The following is a 22,046-nucleotide window of genomic DNA, read 5'->3' as shown; positions in this document are numbered from 1 at the left end:
TGTAGTTTTCTTTTTTTGTGGTGTCTTTGTCTAATTTTGGGATCAGGGTGATAGTGGCTTCGTAAAAAGTGTTTGGGAGTCTTCCCTCCTTCTGGATTTTTTGGAAGAGCTTGAGGAGAATTGGTGATAATTCTTTTTTGAACGCTTTGTAAAATTCACCTGTAAAGCCATCTGGTCCAGGGCTTTTGTTTGTTGGGAGACTGTTGATTACTGATTCAATTTCCGTGGTGGTAATCAGTCTATTCAGGTTTTCTGTTTCTTCTTGAGTTAGCCTTGGAAGGTTGTACGCCTCTAGAAAATTGTCCATTTCTTCCAAATTGTCAAATTTGTTGGCATATAGTTGCTCATAGTAACTTCTTAAAACTCTTTGTATTTCTGCAGTGTCCGTTGTCACTTCTCCTCTTTCGTTTCTGATTTTATTAATTTGGGTCCTCTCTCTCTTTTTTTTAATGAGTCTGGCTAATGGTTTGTCGATTTTGTTTATCTTCTCTAAGAACCAACTCTTGGATTCATTGATCTTTTGTATTGTTTTTCTGGTTTCTATTTCATTTAATTCTGCTCTGATCTTTATTATCTCCTTCCTTGTGTTCCCTTTGGGCTTATTTTGCTGTTCTTTTTCCAGATCCCTTAAATGTGAAGATAAACTGTTGATTAGTGATGTTTCTTGTTTCTTTAGGTAGGCCTGCAAAGCTATGAATTTCCCTCTTAGGACTGCTTTCGCGGCATCCCAAAGATTTTGGGTCGTCGTGTTTTCATTTTCATTTATCTCGAAATATCTTTTGATTTCTTCCTTGATCTCCTGCTTGACCCATTCATTATTTAGTAATAAGTTATTCAGCCTCCATGAATTGGTGTGTCTTCCCGTTTTTTTCCTGTAGTTCATTTCTAATTTCATAGCATTGTGATCAGAGAAGACAATTGGTATGATTTCAATTTTCTTAAATTTATCAAGACTTGTTTTGTGGCCTAACATATGATCTATCTTGGAAAATGTTCCATGTGCGCTTGAGAAGAAGGTGTATTTTGCAGCAGTGGGGTGAAATGTTCTGAAAATATCGATTAAATCCAAGTGGTCCAATGTATCATTTAAGGCTGTTGTTTCCATATTGATTTTCTGTCTGGAAGACCTGTCCCTTGTGGTCAGAGGTGTGTTGAAGTCCCCGACTATAATAGTGTTACTGTTGATCTCTGCCTTTATGTCAGTCAGTACCTGTTTTATATATTTAGGTGCTCCTATGTTGGGTGCATAGATGTTTACTAGGGTTATGTCCTCTTGTCGGATCGATCCCTTTATTATTATATAGTGCCCATCTTTATCTTTTAGTATGTTCTTCATTTTAAAGTCTATTTTGTCAGAAATAAGTATTGCAACTCCAGCTTTTTTCTCGTTTCCATTTGCATGAAATATCTTACTCCAACCCTTCACTTTCAGCCTGTGTGTGTCTTTTGTTCTGAGGTGAGTCTCTTGTATACAGCATATACAAGGGTCTTGCTGTCTTATCCAGTCAGCCACCCTATGTCTTTTGATTGGAGCATTTAATCCATTTACATTTAAAGTGATTATTGATAGGTACATAGATATTGCCATTTTTAAATTTGTAGTTAGGTTGTTTTGATCTTTCTCCTATTTACAGAAGACCTTTTAGTATTTCTTGCAATGCTGGCTTGGTGGTAATAAATTCCTTTAGCTTATTTTTTTCTGGAAAGCTCTTTATCTCTCCATCAACTTTAAATGATAGCCTTGCTGGATAAAGCAATCTAGGTTGTAGGCCTTTGTTTTCCATCACTTTAAGTATCTCCTGCCACTCCCTCCTGGCCTTCAATGTTTCTGTAGAAAAATCATTTGATAGTCTTATGGGAGTTCCCTTGTATGTAACCCTCCGTCTTTCTCTTGCTGCTTTTAGGATTCTCTCTTTGTCTTTAAGCTTTGCCATTTTAACTATAATGTGTCTTGGTGTGGACCTGTTTGGGTTAATCCTGGTTGGAACTCTCTGCACTTCCTGGACTTGTATGTTGGTTTCCTTCATCAGGTTGGGGAAGTTTTCAGACATTATTACTTCAAATATGTTCTCAATCCCTTGCTTGCTCTCTTCACCTTCTGGTATTCCTATGATGCGCATGTTGTTGCGCTTGATGTTATCCCAGAGGTCTCTTAGGCCATCTTCATTGTTTTTTATTCTTTTTTCTTTTTGTTGTTCCGTTTGGGTGATCTCTGCTACCTTGTCTTCTAAGTCGCTGATTCGATCCTCTGCTTCATCTAGCCTGCTGGTAATTCCTTCAAGTGAGTTCTTAATTTCGGTAATTGTGTTCTTTAGTTCCAACTGGTTTTTCGTTATGATTTCTACATCCTTCTTTATGTTTTCTCTAAGCTCGTTTGTTATGATTTCTACATCCTTCTTTATGTCTTCTCTAAGCTCCTTAAACATTCTTATCACCAGTGTTCTGAACTCAGTCTCTGAGAGGTTGGTTACGTCTGCTTCATTTGGTTCCAGTTGTGGAAGCTTCTTCTGTTCTTTTATTTGGGACGTGTATCTTTGTTTCCCCATTCTGGCTGACTGTGTTTATTTTGATATATTAGGTAGATCCCCTAGAGTTCTTAGTTCTTGCTAGGTTATCTTGTGTAGTATGTGTCCTTTATATTTGACTCGCACCACGTCGTCCTCCTCTGCGTGTGCTCCAAAGGTGAGTCTTGTGTTGTGTACACTGACCCGTTCAAGAAGATCTTTAATTGCTTCCCGCTAATGAGCAGGTGGGGTCAACTCCTGGGCTGACCTGCAGTGAGACTTGGCTCTGCCCCCCGCAGGGCACTCTGCTGCGTGAGGGTTGACCACCCCAATGTGATTTGGCCTCTATGGGCTCCAGAGCCTGCCGAGAACCCCCTCTAGGTATGTGACCTGTAGGTCAACCCCGGCTGCACTCCGATTTGGTCTGGAGTTGGCCCCCAGATATGCCGAGTCCCGTGCCACCCAAGCTGGGCCCCGGCAGGGAAGTCCCAGAACAAGGCAAATCACCAAGCACAGCAGCAACGACAACAGCAAAGAAGAAGAAAAGAAAAAAAAAAAAAAAAAAAACAGCCGATAACCCCCGCTCAACACAGGCAAAGATATCAAAGATACAAGATAAAGCAAAACAAAACCAAGCAAAGCAAAACAAAGCAAAACAAAAAGCAGCGACCGTCTCGGCCTGAGCCCATCAAGCAATGACCAGGTTGTCCTCTGCTGTACCAAAGAGCCCCCTGCTTATTGCGCAGGCAGAGCCGGTCACCTGGTGCTCAGAGAGACTTTGGGACTGCAGACTTAAAAGCGTGGGCCTGAGGGGTCTGGATGATAGTCTCCACAAAGTCAGTGCAGCTTCTGCCCTTGTCCGCACGTATGCACACCGAGAGGAGCACCACCAGTCCTTTGTCCAGAGCTCGTGAGTCCTAGGGCACTCCTTCAGTGTGTGTGTATGGGTGCGGGCGGGAGATTTCTGATCTGCTGACCGTGCCTCACAAGCTGGGCCCTGGCAGGGCAGTTTCAGAACAAAGCAAATCACCAAGCACAACAACAACAACAACAACAAAGAAAAATATCAAATACGTTCACATGCAAAAACCACCTGATAACCCCACTCGACAGAGGCAAAGATATCAAAGATATAAAGACAAAGCAAAACAAGACAAAACAAAGCAATACAAAAAGCAGCGACAGTCTCGGCCTAAGCCCACCAAGCAATGTCCAGGTTGTTCTCTGCTGTACCAAGGAGCCCCCTGCTTATTGCGCAGGCAGAGCCGGTCACCTGGTGCCCAGAGAGACTTTGGGACTGCAGACTTAAAAGCGTGGGCCTGAGGGGTCTGGATGATAGTTTTTACAATATCAGTGCAGTTTCTGCCCTTGCCTGCACAAATGCACACTGAGAGTGGCACCACCAGATATGTGACCAAAACTCTTGAGTCTTAAGGCACCTCTTCAGTGTGTGTGTGTGAGTGCGGGCAGAAGATTTCTGATCTGCTGAAAGCCCAGAGCTGCGCCTGCCTCACTGCTGATCTCCGGGTGTGTCTCGGCCGCTGCACCCACCCCACCCTAGGCAAGCCAGGAAGGGTGGGGGCTGGAGATGGAGGGGTCTTCACTCTCCCAGCCCAGCCGTGCGTCGCCCTCTTCCCGCAGGCCAGAAAAGGTGGTGGCTGGGGGTGGAGGCGTCTCTTCTCTCCTAGCGCAGCCAAAATCACGCACACTGCCCAGTCTGCCTGGGTCAGGGCTGCCCGTCAGGCTTCCCAAAGCGTGAGCGTTAGATACCACTTCTCAGTTCAGGGGCCGGTTTAAGTCTCTGGAAGGGCGGGGTAGGATCGGGAGGGCAGGGCGGGGGGGAGGGGCCCAGGTATGGAGACTGCGCCCTCCGTCCGCCGCAGGGCGCGCCGCCTTCCCGGCGGGAGAAATCAGCCGCGGGACGCAGGGAAAGAGCCGCCTCCCGGTCTCTGCGCTCTGCGCGCCCGGCACAGCGGGGCTGCACCACGGTTTCCAGTCCCAGCCTCTGGAAGGGCGGGGTAGGATTGGGAGGGCAGGGCGGGGGGAGGGGCCCAGGTATGGAGACTGCGCCCCCCGTCCGCCGCAGGGCGCGCCGCCTTCCCGGCGGGAGAAATCAGCCGTGGGAGCAGGGAAAGGGCCTACCCCCGGTCTCTGCGCTCTCCGCTCCGCCTGGGATCCCGCGCCTGCCCGGCTCCGTGGTTTTCGGTTTTCGCCCCCGCCAGCTGAGGCTCCGCTGGGGGCTGGGCTCTCCCGCCGCTGCCGGCCGGGCGCTCCCACGCCGCTTCTCCTCCTCCTCTCCTTGCTCCGTCCAGTTAGCTTATCCCCAAGAATTTCTTAGCTTCAAGCAATCCACGAATCTCTCCACAATATTGTGTGGTGAGCGAAAATTTCCTCGATGGGTTATAGTTCCCGTTTGCAACAAGATCTGGAGGAGAACTCAGATAGTGCGCCCTGCTGCCGCCATTCCTATGACGTCACTCGATTCTATAATTTTGATTGTATTAAAATTATAGCCCATTTTAGGCTTTCTACTATGAATCAAAGAAAGTTTGTCAGATAAGAGAAGCTAAGAAAATGTTGGAAGAATAACACTACATTCTAAATGGCTAATCTTCCTCTCTCCTTTGTTCACCAATGGAGTTTAATCAATGTTTTCCTGAAACCTTTTGCCAAGGCTTGGCAGTAAGCATATTAATCTCTGAATACAGGATAAATGTATTATGGGATTGATTTAGCAGAAAAGAACATCTGCCCCCTTTTATACATAAAGAAGGAAATTTAAGTTATCTTTTAAACACTGACTGGCACATTCACTGAGAACCCTAAAGCATATTTTCCTTACCTAGACTGTATGTGGAGGAAATGAGACTATATTATCAAGGTTTCTAAATTTGAACAATTTACCTAAATTTCACTACGGAAAACATCTTCTACAAAAAAACTATTGGAAAGAATCGATCATAACACTCATCTTCAAAATGATATTGTCTAGCACTTACAGCAACCAGAAAGCTGCAAGTTAGATATTATGCAAAACAGACAGAAAGAACACTGGAGTATAATCACGAACGAAGCCTTTGCTCATATAAACAGAAGGTATTCTTTGGAGATGTATAAAAAGGTGTTTATCCATAAAAGTTTATTTTCCATTTAGTGATTCAGTTATGCGTTATGTTATCCAATCTAAAAGAAACTTTAAGATTAGTCTCTATAACTACAGGTGTTACTTCTTCCATAAACAGATTACTAAAAAGAAGAAGAAAAACAGATCTATTATTAATTAGCATTTTCTAAAATTTGGACTTTAATTTTAGAGTACCTATACATATAATTATATGCATCTCTCCTTAGCAGAGTATTAATGATTAGAAAATACTGAATCCTGGGGATATCAATAAGAAAATCAAGCATTTTTTTTAGATATGTATAATGCAAATGTTTTGTTAATACATCATAAAAATGTCTAACATATAAATATAGAATATAAATATCTACACATATAAATATAAAAGTATTTATAAAAGATTTGGAGTCTATATTTTGAAATATCAAAGATGGTAAGACTTTATCACTTGGGTAATACAGAAGTTTGAATTTTGTTAGGAACTAAACAAGGATGATGCTAATTATAAATAATATTTTTCTGTTCTTATCATTGAACTAAAATAAGAAAACAAGTTTTAAAGAAATAAGTAACTTTTCCAAGGCCGTATAATTGATGTGTAGCAAAGTGGGATTTTTTAAGTGTGGTTAACACCGCCAGACTGATTCTTTTAACAATTTTTCTTTTTTGCCTTGTAGTATTGCTTGATTAGGACTATATAAAGTTCCTCCTTACAATACAAGGTTACAAAATTGAGGTACCTTTCAGAGCTTTAACTTTGTAACCCTGTATGAAAAACCTGGTGAACCACTAATAGATTTTTAAAATATGGTTTTGGTATCATCTTATGAATTTCACTTAAATGAGTGCAATAAAATACTTCATTTACTTAACACTCACAAGATCTGATAATTAAGTTTGCAAATTTGTTGCAATGATGTTGCTAACCTATTTTGATATCAGGGGGATTATTCATTATGAATTTGTATCAACTGGGCAAACAGTTAACCAAGTTTACTATTTGGAAGTGCTGAAAATGTTGCATGAAAAAGTTAGACGACCTGAATTTTTCGCCAGCAATTCATGGTTCTTTCATCACAACAATGCACCAGATCACACAGCACTGTCTGTGAGGGAGTTTTTAGCCAGTAAACAAATAACTGTATTGGAACACCCTCCCTACTCACCTGATCTGGCCCCCAATGACTTCTTTCTTTACCCGAAGATAAAGGAAATATTGAAAGGAAGACATTTTGATGACATTCAGGACATCAAGGGTAATACAATGACAGCTCTGATGGATATTCCAGAAAAAGAGTTCCAAAACTGCTTTGAAGGGTGGACTAGGTGCTGGCATCAGTGCATAGCTTCCCAATGGGAGTACTACGAAGGTGACTGTAGTGATATTCGGCAATGAGGTATGTGGCATTTTTTCTAGGATGCGTTTGCTAACTTGATTGTCAGAATTCGTACATAGCACTTATTCTTCATCGGATACTATGCTCAGAATTATATAAATATAAACTATTTAATCCACAATAATCTTGGGGTAGACAATGACTTTGACCCATGAATATGTTAACTATTTGCTTAAGCTCAATTCAAAAGCTAAAAAGAGGTGAAGCCAAGATTTGAACCCAGGATGGCTGGGTTCACGCATCACATTATAATACCTCAGGAAGTTCTCACATTCATTGATCATATTTACAATCTCCAACCATCTTTTAGTCCTGCTAAGATTCAAGGGTCATTTATATGGAACCAAAATATTTGTAAATAAATGCATGTTACAGTAAAGAATGCTAACTTATTCTTTCAGTTTGTCAGGCTAGTACAAAAAGCTGATTGTTTTTGTTTAGCTTTTTAATTTAAATTACGAGTAGAACATTCAGGTGGTACCTTTTTATGACTCATGACCTGAATATAAAAGGTTTCTTTAAGTTTGATTCATTGACAGACTCATAGAGTTGGCACTTATTTTTCTTTACAGGAAAGAAATATAAAAACTTGATTATATTGAAATAGCTAAATGAGTATAATAAACTATTAAAAATTACTAATCTATCATTTATATTTAGGTAAAATGATTTTTAGCTTTTTTTCAAATTAAAGAAAAACACAAACAAAAAATTTCCCACTCAATGAATGTAATTCTTCAGCAGATTGAAATAAAAAGGACCTCTGTGTTTTGCTTATCACTTGAGGAGAAAACCAGGAAATTTATTCAGTAGTTTGTTTCCAGTCTCTCTGAGCTGAAGTTTCCTTCAACAGTAACCAAATAGCAACAGCAATAGCAACAACAAACACCTCTAAAGCATTTATAGTAAGTTATACATTGTTCTAGTGTCCTTGCATATATTCAAGTTCACTTATTCTTCACAATAACCCTATGAGGTAGATACTGTTATTATCCCCCCGTTTTAAGGATGATACAATGGAGGCACAGTTCTAATGCTTTGCTGTTATTACAAGAGCCAGTAAATGACCAAGCTGGGATTTGTCCTTGGGTATTATGGCTCCATAGGCCATGATTTCTCATCACTAAGTTCGCCAGTTCTCTGTGTTACTCAATCAGAGTGTACGACCTATGTACTGTGGATTCGTGCAGCTTCTGTCATGGCTTCTCTGTGCAAAATGCCAGGGATGGGCAGGGGAGCAGGAGAAGGAAGGCACTGAGTGATTATCGAATCGTCCTTTAACTATCTTGATTTAGCCAACTATTCAATTATTTATGCATTTCACATTCCGATAAATAAATTTGAGTATGGACCCTGTGCCAAGCAAAAGTAGAAAGTAAAAAATGAAAGGCATATATACACAGAGCATTTCTCTGGACTTTATTAATTAAACAAAAAAAAATTAAGTTGATGCTGTTTTCTGATAAGAAAGGAGCACAAACTGCGCACATTTTATTTGAGAAACATGTCGTTAGTGACCTCACATAATTTAAGACTCTCCTAAGTCAATGTAAATATTGACAAAGTTTGATAGGTAATTTTGCTTGTTTTCCAAAAAGATAACTGTTTGTAAACACCATTTATTATTTACTTGGTCTTCAACTTGACATTAAACTTTTCTTTATACATTTTTAATATAGGGGGTTCAAATTATTTCTAATTTTGGGGATAAATAGAAAATGTATCATTTTATATTTCTTTCAAATCACAGTTTAATTTCACATACCACACATACAATATTAAGAGAGGGAGATAAACTGTTTCCATGACTACATTCCTTCCTTTAAAAATTTGTAGAGAACATTATCGTATTGTATAGAGGTGTACAATTTTAAATTAGCGGTTGGGGCTTAACTCCTTTAAATAATTGATGATAACAAAAGCAAATATACTAACAGCCAGCAATGAGTTTGGCAGAAAGTTTAAATAGTCTGATATAATTGACTAAAGAGAAACTGTGACATTTATGGAGATGCATGAGTCACAACTCTCCCTCCCTTCTTTCTTTCATTTGTATGATGGCTGACTGCTTTGGCGCCACCATCTGCTCATGGTTGTAAGCATGATGATGGATCCAGGAGGAGTTCAAGTGCATGCTTTCAGATCTCAGCACCATCTCATCATGCTTTCTTCTAACCGTTCTCTGATTGGAGTTTCTATAAATACATCTCTCCTCAGGTTCTGGATTTTGCTTGGGAGTTGTGTCAAAAATATAAAATGATAGCCTATATTCTTATATCTAAGAATGCTGGACTTTCAGCATTCTTAGAGATGTGCTTCTAAATATTTAAGATCCAAGAATAGATGAAGTCATATTATCAAAGTGATTAGTATCTCTAGGTGCTATTTGGCTTCAGAGTCTCATATTAGATACACCCTACAGTAAGAATATCATGATATCCCTGACTTTGAATCAAGAAGACATTACAAGTTTACAAGCTGCTTGAAGGTAGAGGCTATATTTTATTCATGAGTCCAGCCCTATGTACTAAATCTATCACCTTATAAAGAATAGACATCAAATTTGAAATGCTAGTTGAAAAAAAATACTAGTACTATAATAGAAATCTGACTACTCCTGCTCAAAACCTGTATTCTTATGTTTAATATAAAAGATTTATCTGAATGGTAGTGTGTTTTATTGTCAAGAGAACCTTACCAGAGAAGCAAAGTAGAAAGGTCTTAAAGAGTGTCTATCCCAATAATAGCTTATTTTGTCAATAAAGATTTAATTTGTTTAAAAAAAATGGTAGTGTATGCTATTTATCATTTGGAACCCAGAGGCTCAATCATAAGAAATAGAATGTAGCCGCCACTGTGGGAAAACTATGTGTTTTGAATGGCAGACATGTGCAGATTTTAATCCTACCTCTATATCATGTGAGCGATATGACCTATTGATCATTCTAAGGATCTGCCTTCAAGGTAGATTTGTGATAATAATACCTACTTAGAGGAATTATTAAAAAGGGACTGACACATAGTAGGTGCTCAGGAAAGATTAGTTCTCCTTGCTTCAGAAATTGCTATTGGAAATATGTTAGTGACATCTAGTGGTAATTCCTGCAAACCTCAAGAAGGCAACCCTTATAACACAGCCATCCAACACGTCATGCATTCATTCCATCAGCAAATGTTTTTTAAACATCTTCTGATCTAGGCTCTTAAATCAAAGTCTGAGAATGACCAACATGTAAAAGACACAATGCATATGCTAGAGAAGCTGGCTTTAGCAGACCAGAAACATGTTAGCCAATTACTATAAAAAAGGTAATCATTTCTACAATAGCAGTAAGAAAACTTTGAAATATGCTACAGAACAGATAAGTCACTCTGCCAAAGGAAATGCTATTTGTACTGAGACTAAAAGAAAGAATACAATTCCCGAATTGTAGTTTAACAAGAAAAAAAGAGAGAGAGAATTTGGAGATTTCTAAAATAGTAAGTTGAGGATTATTTGCTAAAGTTATGGTTGATGTGCTACAGTTCAGCCCTTATCTTTGTGTGACAGGGAAATGGTAACATTATTTATCTAGGAAATGTCATAATCATAATCACTATGGAGGACAGATTGGAGATGGGCGAGAACAGAACCTGGAGAACCAGTTTCTTAACTGGCTATTATAATTTCCCTTGAGAGGTGGCAACAATCCAAATGTATTCAGCAGAAATGGGATAGACAGGAGAAAAATAACTGAGAGACCTATCCGAAATAGAGTGCAGACTGCATAATGACCTTGAGGATGTGGAATGGGTGACTATTAAGAAATAATATTGTTAAATGAAATGGAAAGGAGAGCAGAAGGAACTGGTTTTTGGGGACGAGGAAAACAAAGGTAAAGATGATAATGAGTTCGTTGTTTTTGTACATATCTTTAGAACTTAAATAATATTTCAGTAGAAATGTCCAATAAGTGAATAGACACAATAGTCTGGAGAGAAACCTGGACTGGAGATACAGAGTTAGGAACCACCAGGATATAGTCAATGTTACAGATATCAGAGTGGATAAGATTACTTAGGGGAAAAAAAAGTGTCAAAGGGGAAGGGTTAGGATCTTAAGGAACGTCATAATTTAATAAGTAGGCCACAAATAAGAACTGAATTCACCCCTAATTTGTTCAGAACAGTTCCTTAGTAAGTTACAGACACATGCTTTGAAAATAGTTTGGCAACAGGAATTTCTCAGCTATACCAGAACATAACTCTTAAAAACACATTTAGGCTGAACTTAAGGTTTAAAAGCAAAGCTATAAAGTTCTCTCCATGCAATTTCATGAAATAAGCTGTGTTTGAATTTTCCTCTAGGAACCGAAAACTGTGTTTTATGCTTTGAGTGTAGTCTTACCTCGGTTGGAAGGGAAATTTTATTTGACTGCCCACAAAATGCATAGCTTTTCTACTTATCCTATTAAATTTGGCCATCTAGTTTTCTTTCCATTTTTTGTTTTATTGTCTTCTTTTTTCTCTGTCTTTCTCTTTTTTTCTCACCTGATACATGCATTTATTGCTTCAGTGATTTTCTGGGAAAAGAGCCCAGTTGATTTAATGTTCTTTCATTACAGACTACCTCATGGATTTAGAATATTAACTCACACTTGTAACATTGTCAGGTTGAAAAAGAACAGCTATTCATACTATTTTGTCCATTAAATACCTACAAATTTATGGCTTCCTAAACTACATATAATCTCTATTTTATTCGACTATTTATTTATTTATTTAAATTCAAATGCTTCCCTTATTTTTTGTTTCTTATCATGTTAGTAGAAATTATAAAAAAAACACCTATTTTGTCAATTAATTTTATTGCCCCATGACTCATATTTTCTATATGCTAATAATGCTCAGTCTCTTTGTTCTCATATTCATATATCACTTTAGTTGTATTTTAAAGAGCACCCATCTTTACTTATCACAGATTAGCTTAAATATAATTTATGTCATTTCCAATTCTATGTGTTGAATTTACATACATTGTTTAACTTTGGGCAGTTAGTTAGTCCTCTCTGCACCTGAATCAACCTTATTTATTCAAAAGGGAATTACAGTTTAGGGTGGTGATATCAAATGAAAATAACAAGTCCTGACGACCTTGCATAATTTAATTCTGACAAAGGATAATGGGACTTTAATCAGTGAAGTGATTCCATTGTGCAAAAGCATAAGTAAACTTTAAAATTCACTTGGACCACCAGCTTTCAAATTATGAAACCTGGCAAATTAAAAAAAAAAAAAAAAACATTAAAAATTTTCCCACAATTGAGACTTTACAAACTATATTTCTCATTATTTCAAATTTTTATACTTCAAATTCATCAAAAATTTGATCAACCTTTATCAGCATCTATCTCTTTAAGTAAGTTACAAGTGGAAGAAAATTAAATATGCTTATTAACTTTAATATTTAATTATTAATTAAACCAACATATATTAATTAAATACATGAAAGACAAAAAGAATGAATAAATGATCTATGTAGAAAAAAACTAGCACAGATGTTCTAAGCCCACCTTGTCCTTGTCCTGATCCTAAAAAGGAACAAGATTCAACTCAAAAAACTTTTATAGGGTGTGCTCACTACATCTATCAGAACTATGGAAGGTTTTATGGATGCCCACTGAAGAAGACCCTGTCCTCTAGGAACTCAATCTATGTGACAGACTGGTGAAGAAACAAACGAAGAGTCACAGTACAATATGATAAACATAATAATGTAGCCATGTATCAAGTAAGAATCCCTGGGAAATTTTTCCTTTAACAGGCAGCAATCCATCTGAGATGTGTTGTTGAGTAAGTGGATTTACACTCAGAGATTAGTATGTCTACCATCTTTTAGTAATTCAAGGTAACAGTAACAGTAATAACCAATAAAAGTATTTAAAACACCCATATTGGGTATTTTTGTTAGCACTAGACATTGAGGTCATTATTTGACTTATGCAGTCTTATTTTCTCTATTCATAACAATCCTATCAGTAAGGTACAACTACGGATTTTGATTTTAATGTGAAGAAACTGAGGCACAGATGTGCTATGCAATGTGTTCAACATCCCGTTGCTGAGCAAAGGGCCGAACAGGTGTTAAAAGCTCCAAAATACACGCTATCTAAAAAGCTTACTATCCTACATTGCCTCTTATTATGTAGTCATTTCTCGTTTAGGAAATATTTAATGAATTTTTATGCCACAGATGTCTTTGTCTGCAAAACATATTTAAAATTCTTACAACTTATTTTATGATCCTATTGCAGCCACTGGCTCCATTAACACCTAAATCATTTGCAGTTTTCTTTGACCTCAACTTGTCTGAGTTCTACACAAAAGAATCAATGAATTACTCCGTTCTCAAGAAATTAATACTGAAGTTACTATGTTCTCCAGGCAGCACCTCATTGTTCTTTCAAATCCCTTTCACTTGCCAGATTCTTAAATATGCTTTTCTCATTCATTTTCTTGCTACCAACTCTTGAACTATTTTCAATATGGCTAGCACTTCTTTTATTCCATCAAAAGTCATCCAATAAGATTAGTAATATATTTTTCAAGGGAAAATTGGAAGATCATTTGCTTTCCCCAATGTTTTGACCTCTGTGCACTGACATTTTTCTGTATGAGGTACTACTTATTCTCAATATTCTTTGTGACCTTTACTTCCAGAAAGCAAACTAGAACTAACACATTATGAAATGGAACCTGTTAGAAGAGAAAGCAACAATATCTTTGATAGGCTACAACTGGAAGCAAGAAAGAGACAATGGATCGTTTTTCCATTTTTGGTAAAAAGAAACAAGTTTTTTACAGTATACACAGAATGTTAAAATTGATTCCATGTGTTTCAACAAATGTGTTTACTTTCTAAAATTCCAGACTTCTAGAATAGTAAGTATATCGATATTTCAATTCATTTTTACATAATAACACTCATGATTTGGTTTGACAATGGCATCAGTTATAAGTAAGTGAATGAGTTAAAATTGCTCAATATCATTAATTTACTCCTTTTGAGTCAACATGTTTGAGTACTTACAAACAAGAATACATATTCAAATAAACTTTATATTTTCTAGCAGTTGTTTTAGAGTATATTCCTCTAGGTCCTATTTATAATTGTCTACCCCTGATGCCATGCAGAAATGGACAAGCAAGTATATTGTGAATTTTCCTATGCAGAATATATTGTCTGATTCCCTTCCCTTCGGTATACAAAAGAAAAATAAAGGTCATGCTAATGTTTATGATTCATGTATTGGCGATAACTTGTTTTAAGAAATACAATGGATCAGATATACATCCAATCAGTGATCTGCACAGAGAACTGTTTTAATTTACTATATTGCCAATATTTATCTCCCTTTATAGTATGTTATTTTTAATCAGTGAAAGATAAGACCACCTCCCTCCATCCCATTCCAGATGTGATCAATTTAGAGGAGAGGGACAATTGAGAAATTTACTTTGAAATGATAATCAGGAGCTAATTAAAAGGAGAGACCAGGTGAGGACACAGCAAGAAGGTGGTGATATGCCTCAGAGAGAAGCCTCAGAAGAAACCAAGCCTGCTGAAACTGAGCCTCAATAAAGAGGAAAATTGTACAGCTGGTTGTTTCAGAAAAATTATGGTATTTTCCTAAGTCAACCCCTATTGATTAAAAAAATAACAAAACAGGGTGAACATGGTGGCCCAATATTCAATCCAGAAGAGTCACTAACAGCATTTCTTCCTAACCACAACTGTCCTAAGGAGAACAGCCAGATCATGGGAATCTTCTACCACAGTACCATTGTGAACTACAAAGTTGAGCTAAATGATGCTTTAATCATTTGAATATCATAAAAGAAGAGAGAGACAGAGAGAGAAAAGAGAAAGAAAAAAATACCCTTTTCCAACCCCAGTTTTTGGTGCTGAAGTATATTTATTTGATCGACCATGCAGAATAGCTAAGGGAAGTCATACCGCGGTCTCTAATTAGAAATGATGTATCCAACTGCAGAGTAGATAGCTGAGACCACCACTGGGGGTAGTCATGGGGGACTAGTAGCTGCAAAGCTACTGTTGGTCTGTTTTCATGACTGTATTCATGACATGTCAGTCAATAAGAGGAGGTCTAACTCCAAGCACTCATGAATTCAAAGTTTTGTTCAGACTGATTTCCTTTAGACAAACTTTGCCTGAAGTAATCTTTCAAATCCTTATAAGGACTTTTCTCAATCTTGTTTTTGTTTGTTCCACTTAGTTTCATTCTGCTTGGAGTTAAAAGATTTGTCAGGCCCCACACCTGATCTTAGGCCACATTCTTAAAATAGGAGGTCACCCAAACAAAATTTTCATGTTGTCTTCTCAACCTATTTGACCCTCGAGGTCCAATTCCTTCTTACCTTACATTTTAACTCACGTGTCTATCTATGTCTTTAACTAACATAGTTCCGGCCAGTGCAATTTGAAATTGCAGAGTCCGTTTTGGAAAACTTTGTCATAAACATGATTGTTGCTTAATGGAATTCACTGAGGTTACAATTATTGTTTAAATCTGTTATAAATATTCTTTAGTGTGGCTCTTAATTTACGTGTGTGTATATGTGTGAAATGGATTTCCTATATGTGATGCTTCTTCCATCCTTCCACAGTGATGATTTCATGTACGTCCAAAGCTGGCTCCCTCTCACTTCTCTTCTTTCCTCTTTTTCCTATTTCCCTTGGGAAATATTGTTCTGTCACTCTGTACATACTCTAGAAATATCTAATCTACCCAATCAGTCAAACATTTCCAAAATAAAGAGAAAAAGAAAATTAAATGGTGTACACTTCTTTTGGATTTCCCCCCTCATTTGTGATACTACTAAGAACGGTTCTTTCTTACTGAAGAGAACTGTTTTAAGCTTAGTTTTGCTTCATCATCAGGTTTCTTTTGGATAGACACTTGGAATGCCAATTGTCTAAAAACATAGAAGAGATCTTCAAAATCTAATTTGAAGATCACCCAGAAAATATGGAGGATGTGAAAAATAGTTTACAAAACATATAGGCCTTAGGCACTGCTGTCTGTAAACAATGCTATAAATAGAACAGGTAAATATATTTTTCCCTCATCTGAAATATGAAATATGGAATTAAGGATTTTTGAGATTCAATAATGGATTCCAAATAGATTTTGGTGTCCTATTTGGAATCTGTCATCCCAGAACCAATTTGTAATGTATAATCTTTGAAGAGTCAGGCTAGGTTTTGGATAGCATCCATTCCCATGATGTAGGCTTGTCTGTGTAGACAGTAAAGTCTCCCAACAACATGACACTCAAACTGTCTCTGACAGAAGAAAAGATGAAGGGAATAACAGATGATATAAAACACAATCATAGTAATTGTAACCATTTATTGGGTTCGTCCTATGTGGCAGACACTGTTCAAAGAGCTTTACATATACTAACTCATTTTATCCTCTCAAATTTTGAAACAGGAATAATTACTGTAGTCTTATAAAGCATAATTCTTTTAATTAAATTCTGATTTATAAGCACAGCAATCTTTCATTTCCTTTATTGCCTGTCAATCCCAAGAAGGGGAAAAAAAATAAGGATTTTTTTTACTGAGTCCTTAAAAGATCTCTTGATCTCAAAATCAAACTGTAAATCAGATACATCTTAATGGAAAATTATAGGCATTGAACCATGGAATAATTCTAGTTATAAGAAGAATCTCAAAGAAGAATACACTTATCTATATACGCGTGTATTTCCCAAAATAACTGTGTCATCACTGGGGATACAAGGAATCTCTTATTCTAAGAAACTTTACAGCAATCACAATGATATGGCTAAATCTGAACAAAAGTAGAAGTATTCAGTCTATTCTGAATATCAAACAATAAAGAAAACACAAAAATTAAAGTTTTACAGAAAAATTATTAAAGATAACTGATAATCATTATCTGTTTCTTGGTGAGGATTTTATATGTGATTCACAAAACTTTAAAGATGTTTAGCTATCACCTATAATTTCAAAATTATATAAAATATTAGATTTCAGAAAACAATGGCACCTCAACACTTTTTGCCAACTCTTATTTTGAAGAACAATACACTTTGTTCAATTTTAGTTATATTCTTAGAACTCACATATTTTTCTTCTTTCATCCCTTTAAAAAAAATCCTCTCCAGTGGTCTGTGGGACATGGGAAAAGTGATAGTTAACTTAAGCAATAACCTAGACCTAAAATAATATGCTTAATAATTCGAATTAAGTTAAAAAATGGAAAGATCAATCAATGGCAATTTTTATTTTGTTCCACTTGAAATATGCTTGTACTACTACTATTCTAGGTAGACAAATTATTTTGAAATATAAAATATAACTGATCTCATTCTTTGAATTTTCTCCCTTTTGGAGATCAAATTTAAAAATAAACTTTCAACTCAAAAGTAGAAATAAACTGTCAAGGGATAAACAACGGAAAGTCTCTCCAACTATGTTAGCAAAGGCACAAAATCCACTATTTATCAAAATAAAATAATTTATTTAGGAATATTATATGCTCAAGTAATATTTTACGTAAATAGAAAATCTTGAATTATTATTGTAAATGATTAATGCATTTAAATATAAAGCACAGTTGGAAAATAGCGTTGAACTAAACATTTGATATCCAATCTACCTTTTTCAAATGTTTCTGATTAATTACATTTCTTTAAGTATTAGAAGTTCATATCATCTATACTTTCCTTTTTATTGTTTTTGCAAAGAAAATAGAGGATTGGAAATACTGTAGTCTAATAGAGAAAGTTAATGAAGCATTCTGAACTACAGAACAGATAGGTTGCAAGACATTCTTGTGATTTTCTTGAGAATGACACATTCACAAATCAGCTATTTTAATCATTGGAAAAGAATGCCCGCTTTTTCTTAACTATGTGTCTATTAGAATGTGTTTGCACTTGCAATCCTCCAAGTAAAAGTGAGGGTTTTTTTTGTTTTGTTTTGTTTTTTTAATATCATTGACATGGCTAAATATAATCAACTGAAAATTTCTAAACCACAACAGGGAATTTTTCTAGTAAAGGGATAAATATGTTTACAATGTTTTTGGTCATATTTCTGAGGAATGCTTCTAAAAATTAAAGTACTAATTTTCTTTCAGATGTTTAGGAAGCATATTTATAATCTGTTGCATAAGAGTATAAAACAACTTATTTAAAATATTCGAGTGTACCAATATTAATCATGTCTTCTTCAGAATTCCAGGTGAAGAAAGGCAACATGATCTCTGCTTATTTTGTTCATCACTTTGGGAGATCTAAGGTTTACAATTATAGAAAAGTAATTCTTGATCATTACACACTTGCACTATATTTCCATTGCCTTTATGGTTCTGGAATCTATGTAATTTCCAACAACACAACCATAATCCATAAATTCCATTAACCATTTTCTCTCACATTAGCTTACCACATTTAGTAGTACAATTTCTGAAATTAAATGTTTAACCCTGATTTAGATATCCAACCATAATAATTAGTTATCTTGACTCATGATATAAAGTCACATATCACGTGACAGAAAATATCCAGAATATGGATGGCTGAGTATATTTAAGGTCGGGTGGAAGTAGAGACAATCTGCCATTCAAAATCGGCGTGTACACACATGCACACCCACATACACACACACACACAACTATACATGCACACACAGATAAATCTTTAACTATTAAGTTAACAAAGCTGTACTTTGAGAAGTACAATACTATTTAAAATAACAAAAGTATATAATCTTTTAAGAAAACTGATAGTAACTTGGTTTTAGTCACAATTAACTATAAACGCAGTGTATGGAAGAATATAAATTCCTTGAGAAAAAATATAATAATTTCTCTATGTGTCATATCAATGAGTTTTCACTGAGGTTTCTCTATGACTTACAAGATCTCATAGATTTCACTTGAGGCAGGAAGTTTATAACCAGAAAGACATATCAGTTAGTCACATTTGTACAGCGCTCCACTAATCCCTCTTTTTAAAATAAACTTGTTATTAGCCATTATGATCAACTACCTCAATTTATTCATGGTAACTCAATTTATACATGGCATGCATGTATAAATTTGTAAACATACTGATATAACTTTTTAAAATACAATTTATATCTATTTTCAAATATTTTATAGTAATACAAGTGATTTAGACTCTACCCATCTCTATTTCTTTCACAAAATTAACTTAGATTTCAATCACTTCTTCTCAAGTATTATTTTTATACAGTATGCAGTGTTCAAATCTAGCTTTACTGTCTAGCAAATAGTTTTTTTAATAGTAATTAATATCTAACTAAATAGCCTTATTATGGCCTGCTTCAATTTTCTATGCATATGTTGTACGCTAACTGTTGTCATTATCACAAATAAGTAAATAGAACATTTTAAATGACACTGCCTAAACCTTCTTATAAATATTTGGCAATAGGCCATCAGTATTACATTCATCAACACCTATTGGAAATACCTGTCATTTGAACTAAGACAAATTAATTCATCTCAGGAAGTAATCATTGTCATTAAACTATCATCAATCACAATAGCATTAGGATAAGAAATTCTAAGAGAATGTTTTGAGTAAGAGTTTTCTAAATTCACACATTTCAATTTAATATAATCAGAGGTATATATTACACATATTTGTAATGCACACATATAATAAAACACAGTAAATAGGAATCAGAAAGCTCCGTGTCATATCTCGTAAGTAATTGTGCTATTTGTTTGCAGATCACATACCACTGAGACTTTACAGGACAGTTTTTACAACTTATTTCACCTAATTGTCTGATATTTCCCAAAAGTTTCTTACCATAGAATATATTAGGCTTTAAAATCATGAGAAAAACTAAGGTGAGCATTAGGTTTAATCAAAATATACTCAAATAACCGTGTGTTGTCCACAGAAGTGAAGCGGTTGTTTTGAATTTTGATAATTGACACTTACTTTTATTCCAGGGTTAGGGGTGTCAAGTGTAGAAGACATTACTGGGCGATCATTCATTTGAAGAACTTACCTTCTTCACAATTATTCCACCAACCTCAGAAAGAAGGCCTAAACCAAGGTTGACCATTCAGGGCAGATGCATATAATAAATTGTAGGTCATTAAATTACTGACCTTCACACGAACCACAAAATAGTTTCAAGGAAAAAACACATTTTTAAAAACTTTGAAACATTATCTACATGTTCCATAAGTATAAGCTTTAAGTACATTTAAAATAAAAATAAAATCAGAGGAAATGAAATAAATAAGCAATAAAATTTAAGAGCAACTTTTTTCAATTAAAAAAATTAATTAGGTTTTTAAAAAAACAACATGAGAAACTGCAAAATCTCAAACAAATGAAGAATATTGTTATCGTATTATTTAGCAATGCCATTACATGGGTATATGGATTTAAATTTTCCTTCTTTGAACATATAGCGGCTATTGAACTAGGATATAGCAGTGAGAAGTAGGGCAACTCCAAGCTGTATATCCTGAAAGGCACTGAATCTGCAGAGATAAACTGTAGCAGTACCGCTTGACTGTGAACTTTCACTTAGAAGGTGATGAGGTAAGTTCTATCTAAATAGATTCATTTTGGTCAAGTCTGAGCAAAGTAGTTACCCTCACAAAACCGTAAATGGCTCTGAGGTCTTCCTTACACAGTATGTTCTCCCCTCCCCGCCCCCACCATTCTGCCTGTACTGATGACCATGTCCTTATTACTTCACTGTCCTACAACATGAAAAGTATCTAAAGATTTATCTTCTTTAGCTCTTCTGCCAATGTGAGCCAACTATCATGTGCCCCTCAAAAAGAACAAATTCATCTGGATGGAAAATAGCAAATAAACGGGAAGAAGCCCTAAGTGACAACTTTACTAGGAACTAAAATACCAAATACTAAAAAACACACAACGGGTAATTATACCAACAAGGAGAGAAGAGGAACACACCACATATTTAATACCAAAGAAAACTGTTCTCATCGAAAGAGAAGCCACAGATGCGGACATATGTTCTCATTTTGCAAGACAAAATATCTTCACATTTTTACCCCCAAAAAATTGTTATGTAAATATTACCAAAAAAGAAAATTACCTTTTGGGCAATAAGAAAATATTGATTTACTGAATTCAATATTCTACCATCCCCCGATTGCCAACAACCTAAACCACAGAGTAAAGTACAGCATGTATACATTTAGCATGAAAATAATTTTAATCGTGGTAAGCCTGCACATTAGAATTAGAAAATAATAATACACATTATGTATTCAATATGACATTATGTTTGATACTATTAAAAGCTTCCCTTCTTTATAAAGTATCTGAGATAGACATTAATTAAAGAACGTTTTAAAACCATGAGTCTTACCAGGGCAATTTCACACTAATAATGCATATCAGCCTAGTAGCATTTACCAATAGCCTTGGCTAGGAGGGTGAAGGATCCTAGGTGTCATAAAATATTTCCATTGCTAGAAGTTTGCTAATTTCTCAGTAAACTATTTAAAACATTGCATGTAATGTTTTCTTCAAAAGTCTTTTCTGTTCTGTCCAGAGAGTCTTGCTGTTTTAAAAAATCCATTTTAACAAAACAGCCTGCCTAACGAGAGAAACAGTATTTTCTTCAGTTTCAGAGGAACAAGCACAAATGACACATTTACATAAACATGTGTAAAATGCACGTTCTCCAGAGTGAATGGAATATATGTACACACAATTCCTCTCAACATATCACCATCATCACCATCATCATCATCATCATCATGTCACTGTCACCAACCACGTCACTACAACACTTACCGTTTTCTCTTCCTTCCCATCCCTCTCCCTTAGATTTCCTTACCTCTCTCCCTCCTTGTACTGCCTCTAGCCTTCTCAGGTTCAATCCCTGAAAGAAACATAAAATAAAACAAATTGTATTATTGTTGGTAAATAAGTTAACTAATAATTCACATT

The 22,046-nt window shown here is 35.8% G+C and overlaps 1 protein-coding gene across 2 annotated transcripts in view; it reads right to left on the bottom strand.

The window, feature by feature from the left end:
* Nucleotides 1-22,046, bottom strand: part of CCSER1 (coiled-coil serine rich protein 1) — a 1,122,560-nt gene that overhangs the window by 331,045 nt on the left and 769,469 nt on the right. For both annotated transcript variants that reach the window (XM_033105324.1, XM_033105323.1), the window contains one exon: nucleotides 21,934-21,978. In XM_033105324.1, coding sequence (XP_032961215.1) covers nucleotides 21,934-21,978 — 45 coding nt within the window. The remainder of the gene's footprint in view (nucleotides 1-21,933; nucleotides 21,979-22,046) is intronic.

Source organism: Rhinolophus ferrumequinum, chromosome 5 (assembly GCF_004115265.2).
Source record: "Rhinolophus ferrumequinum isolate MPI-CBG mRhiFer1 chromosome 5, mRhiFer1_v1.p, whole genome shotgun sequence".
Taxonomy (NCBI): domain Eukaryota; kingdom Metazoa; phylum Chordata; class Mammalia; order Chiroptera; family Rhinolophidae; genus Rhinolophus; species Rhinolophus ferrumequinum.
The sequence above is the reverse complement of the archived record's forward strand: the minus strand, read 5'-3'. Positions and strand labels throughout refer to the sequence as shown.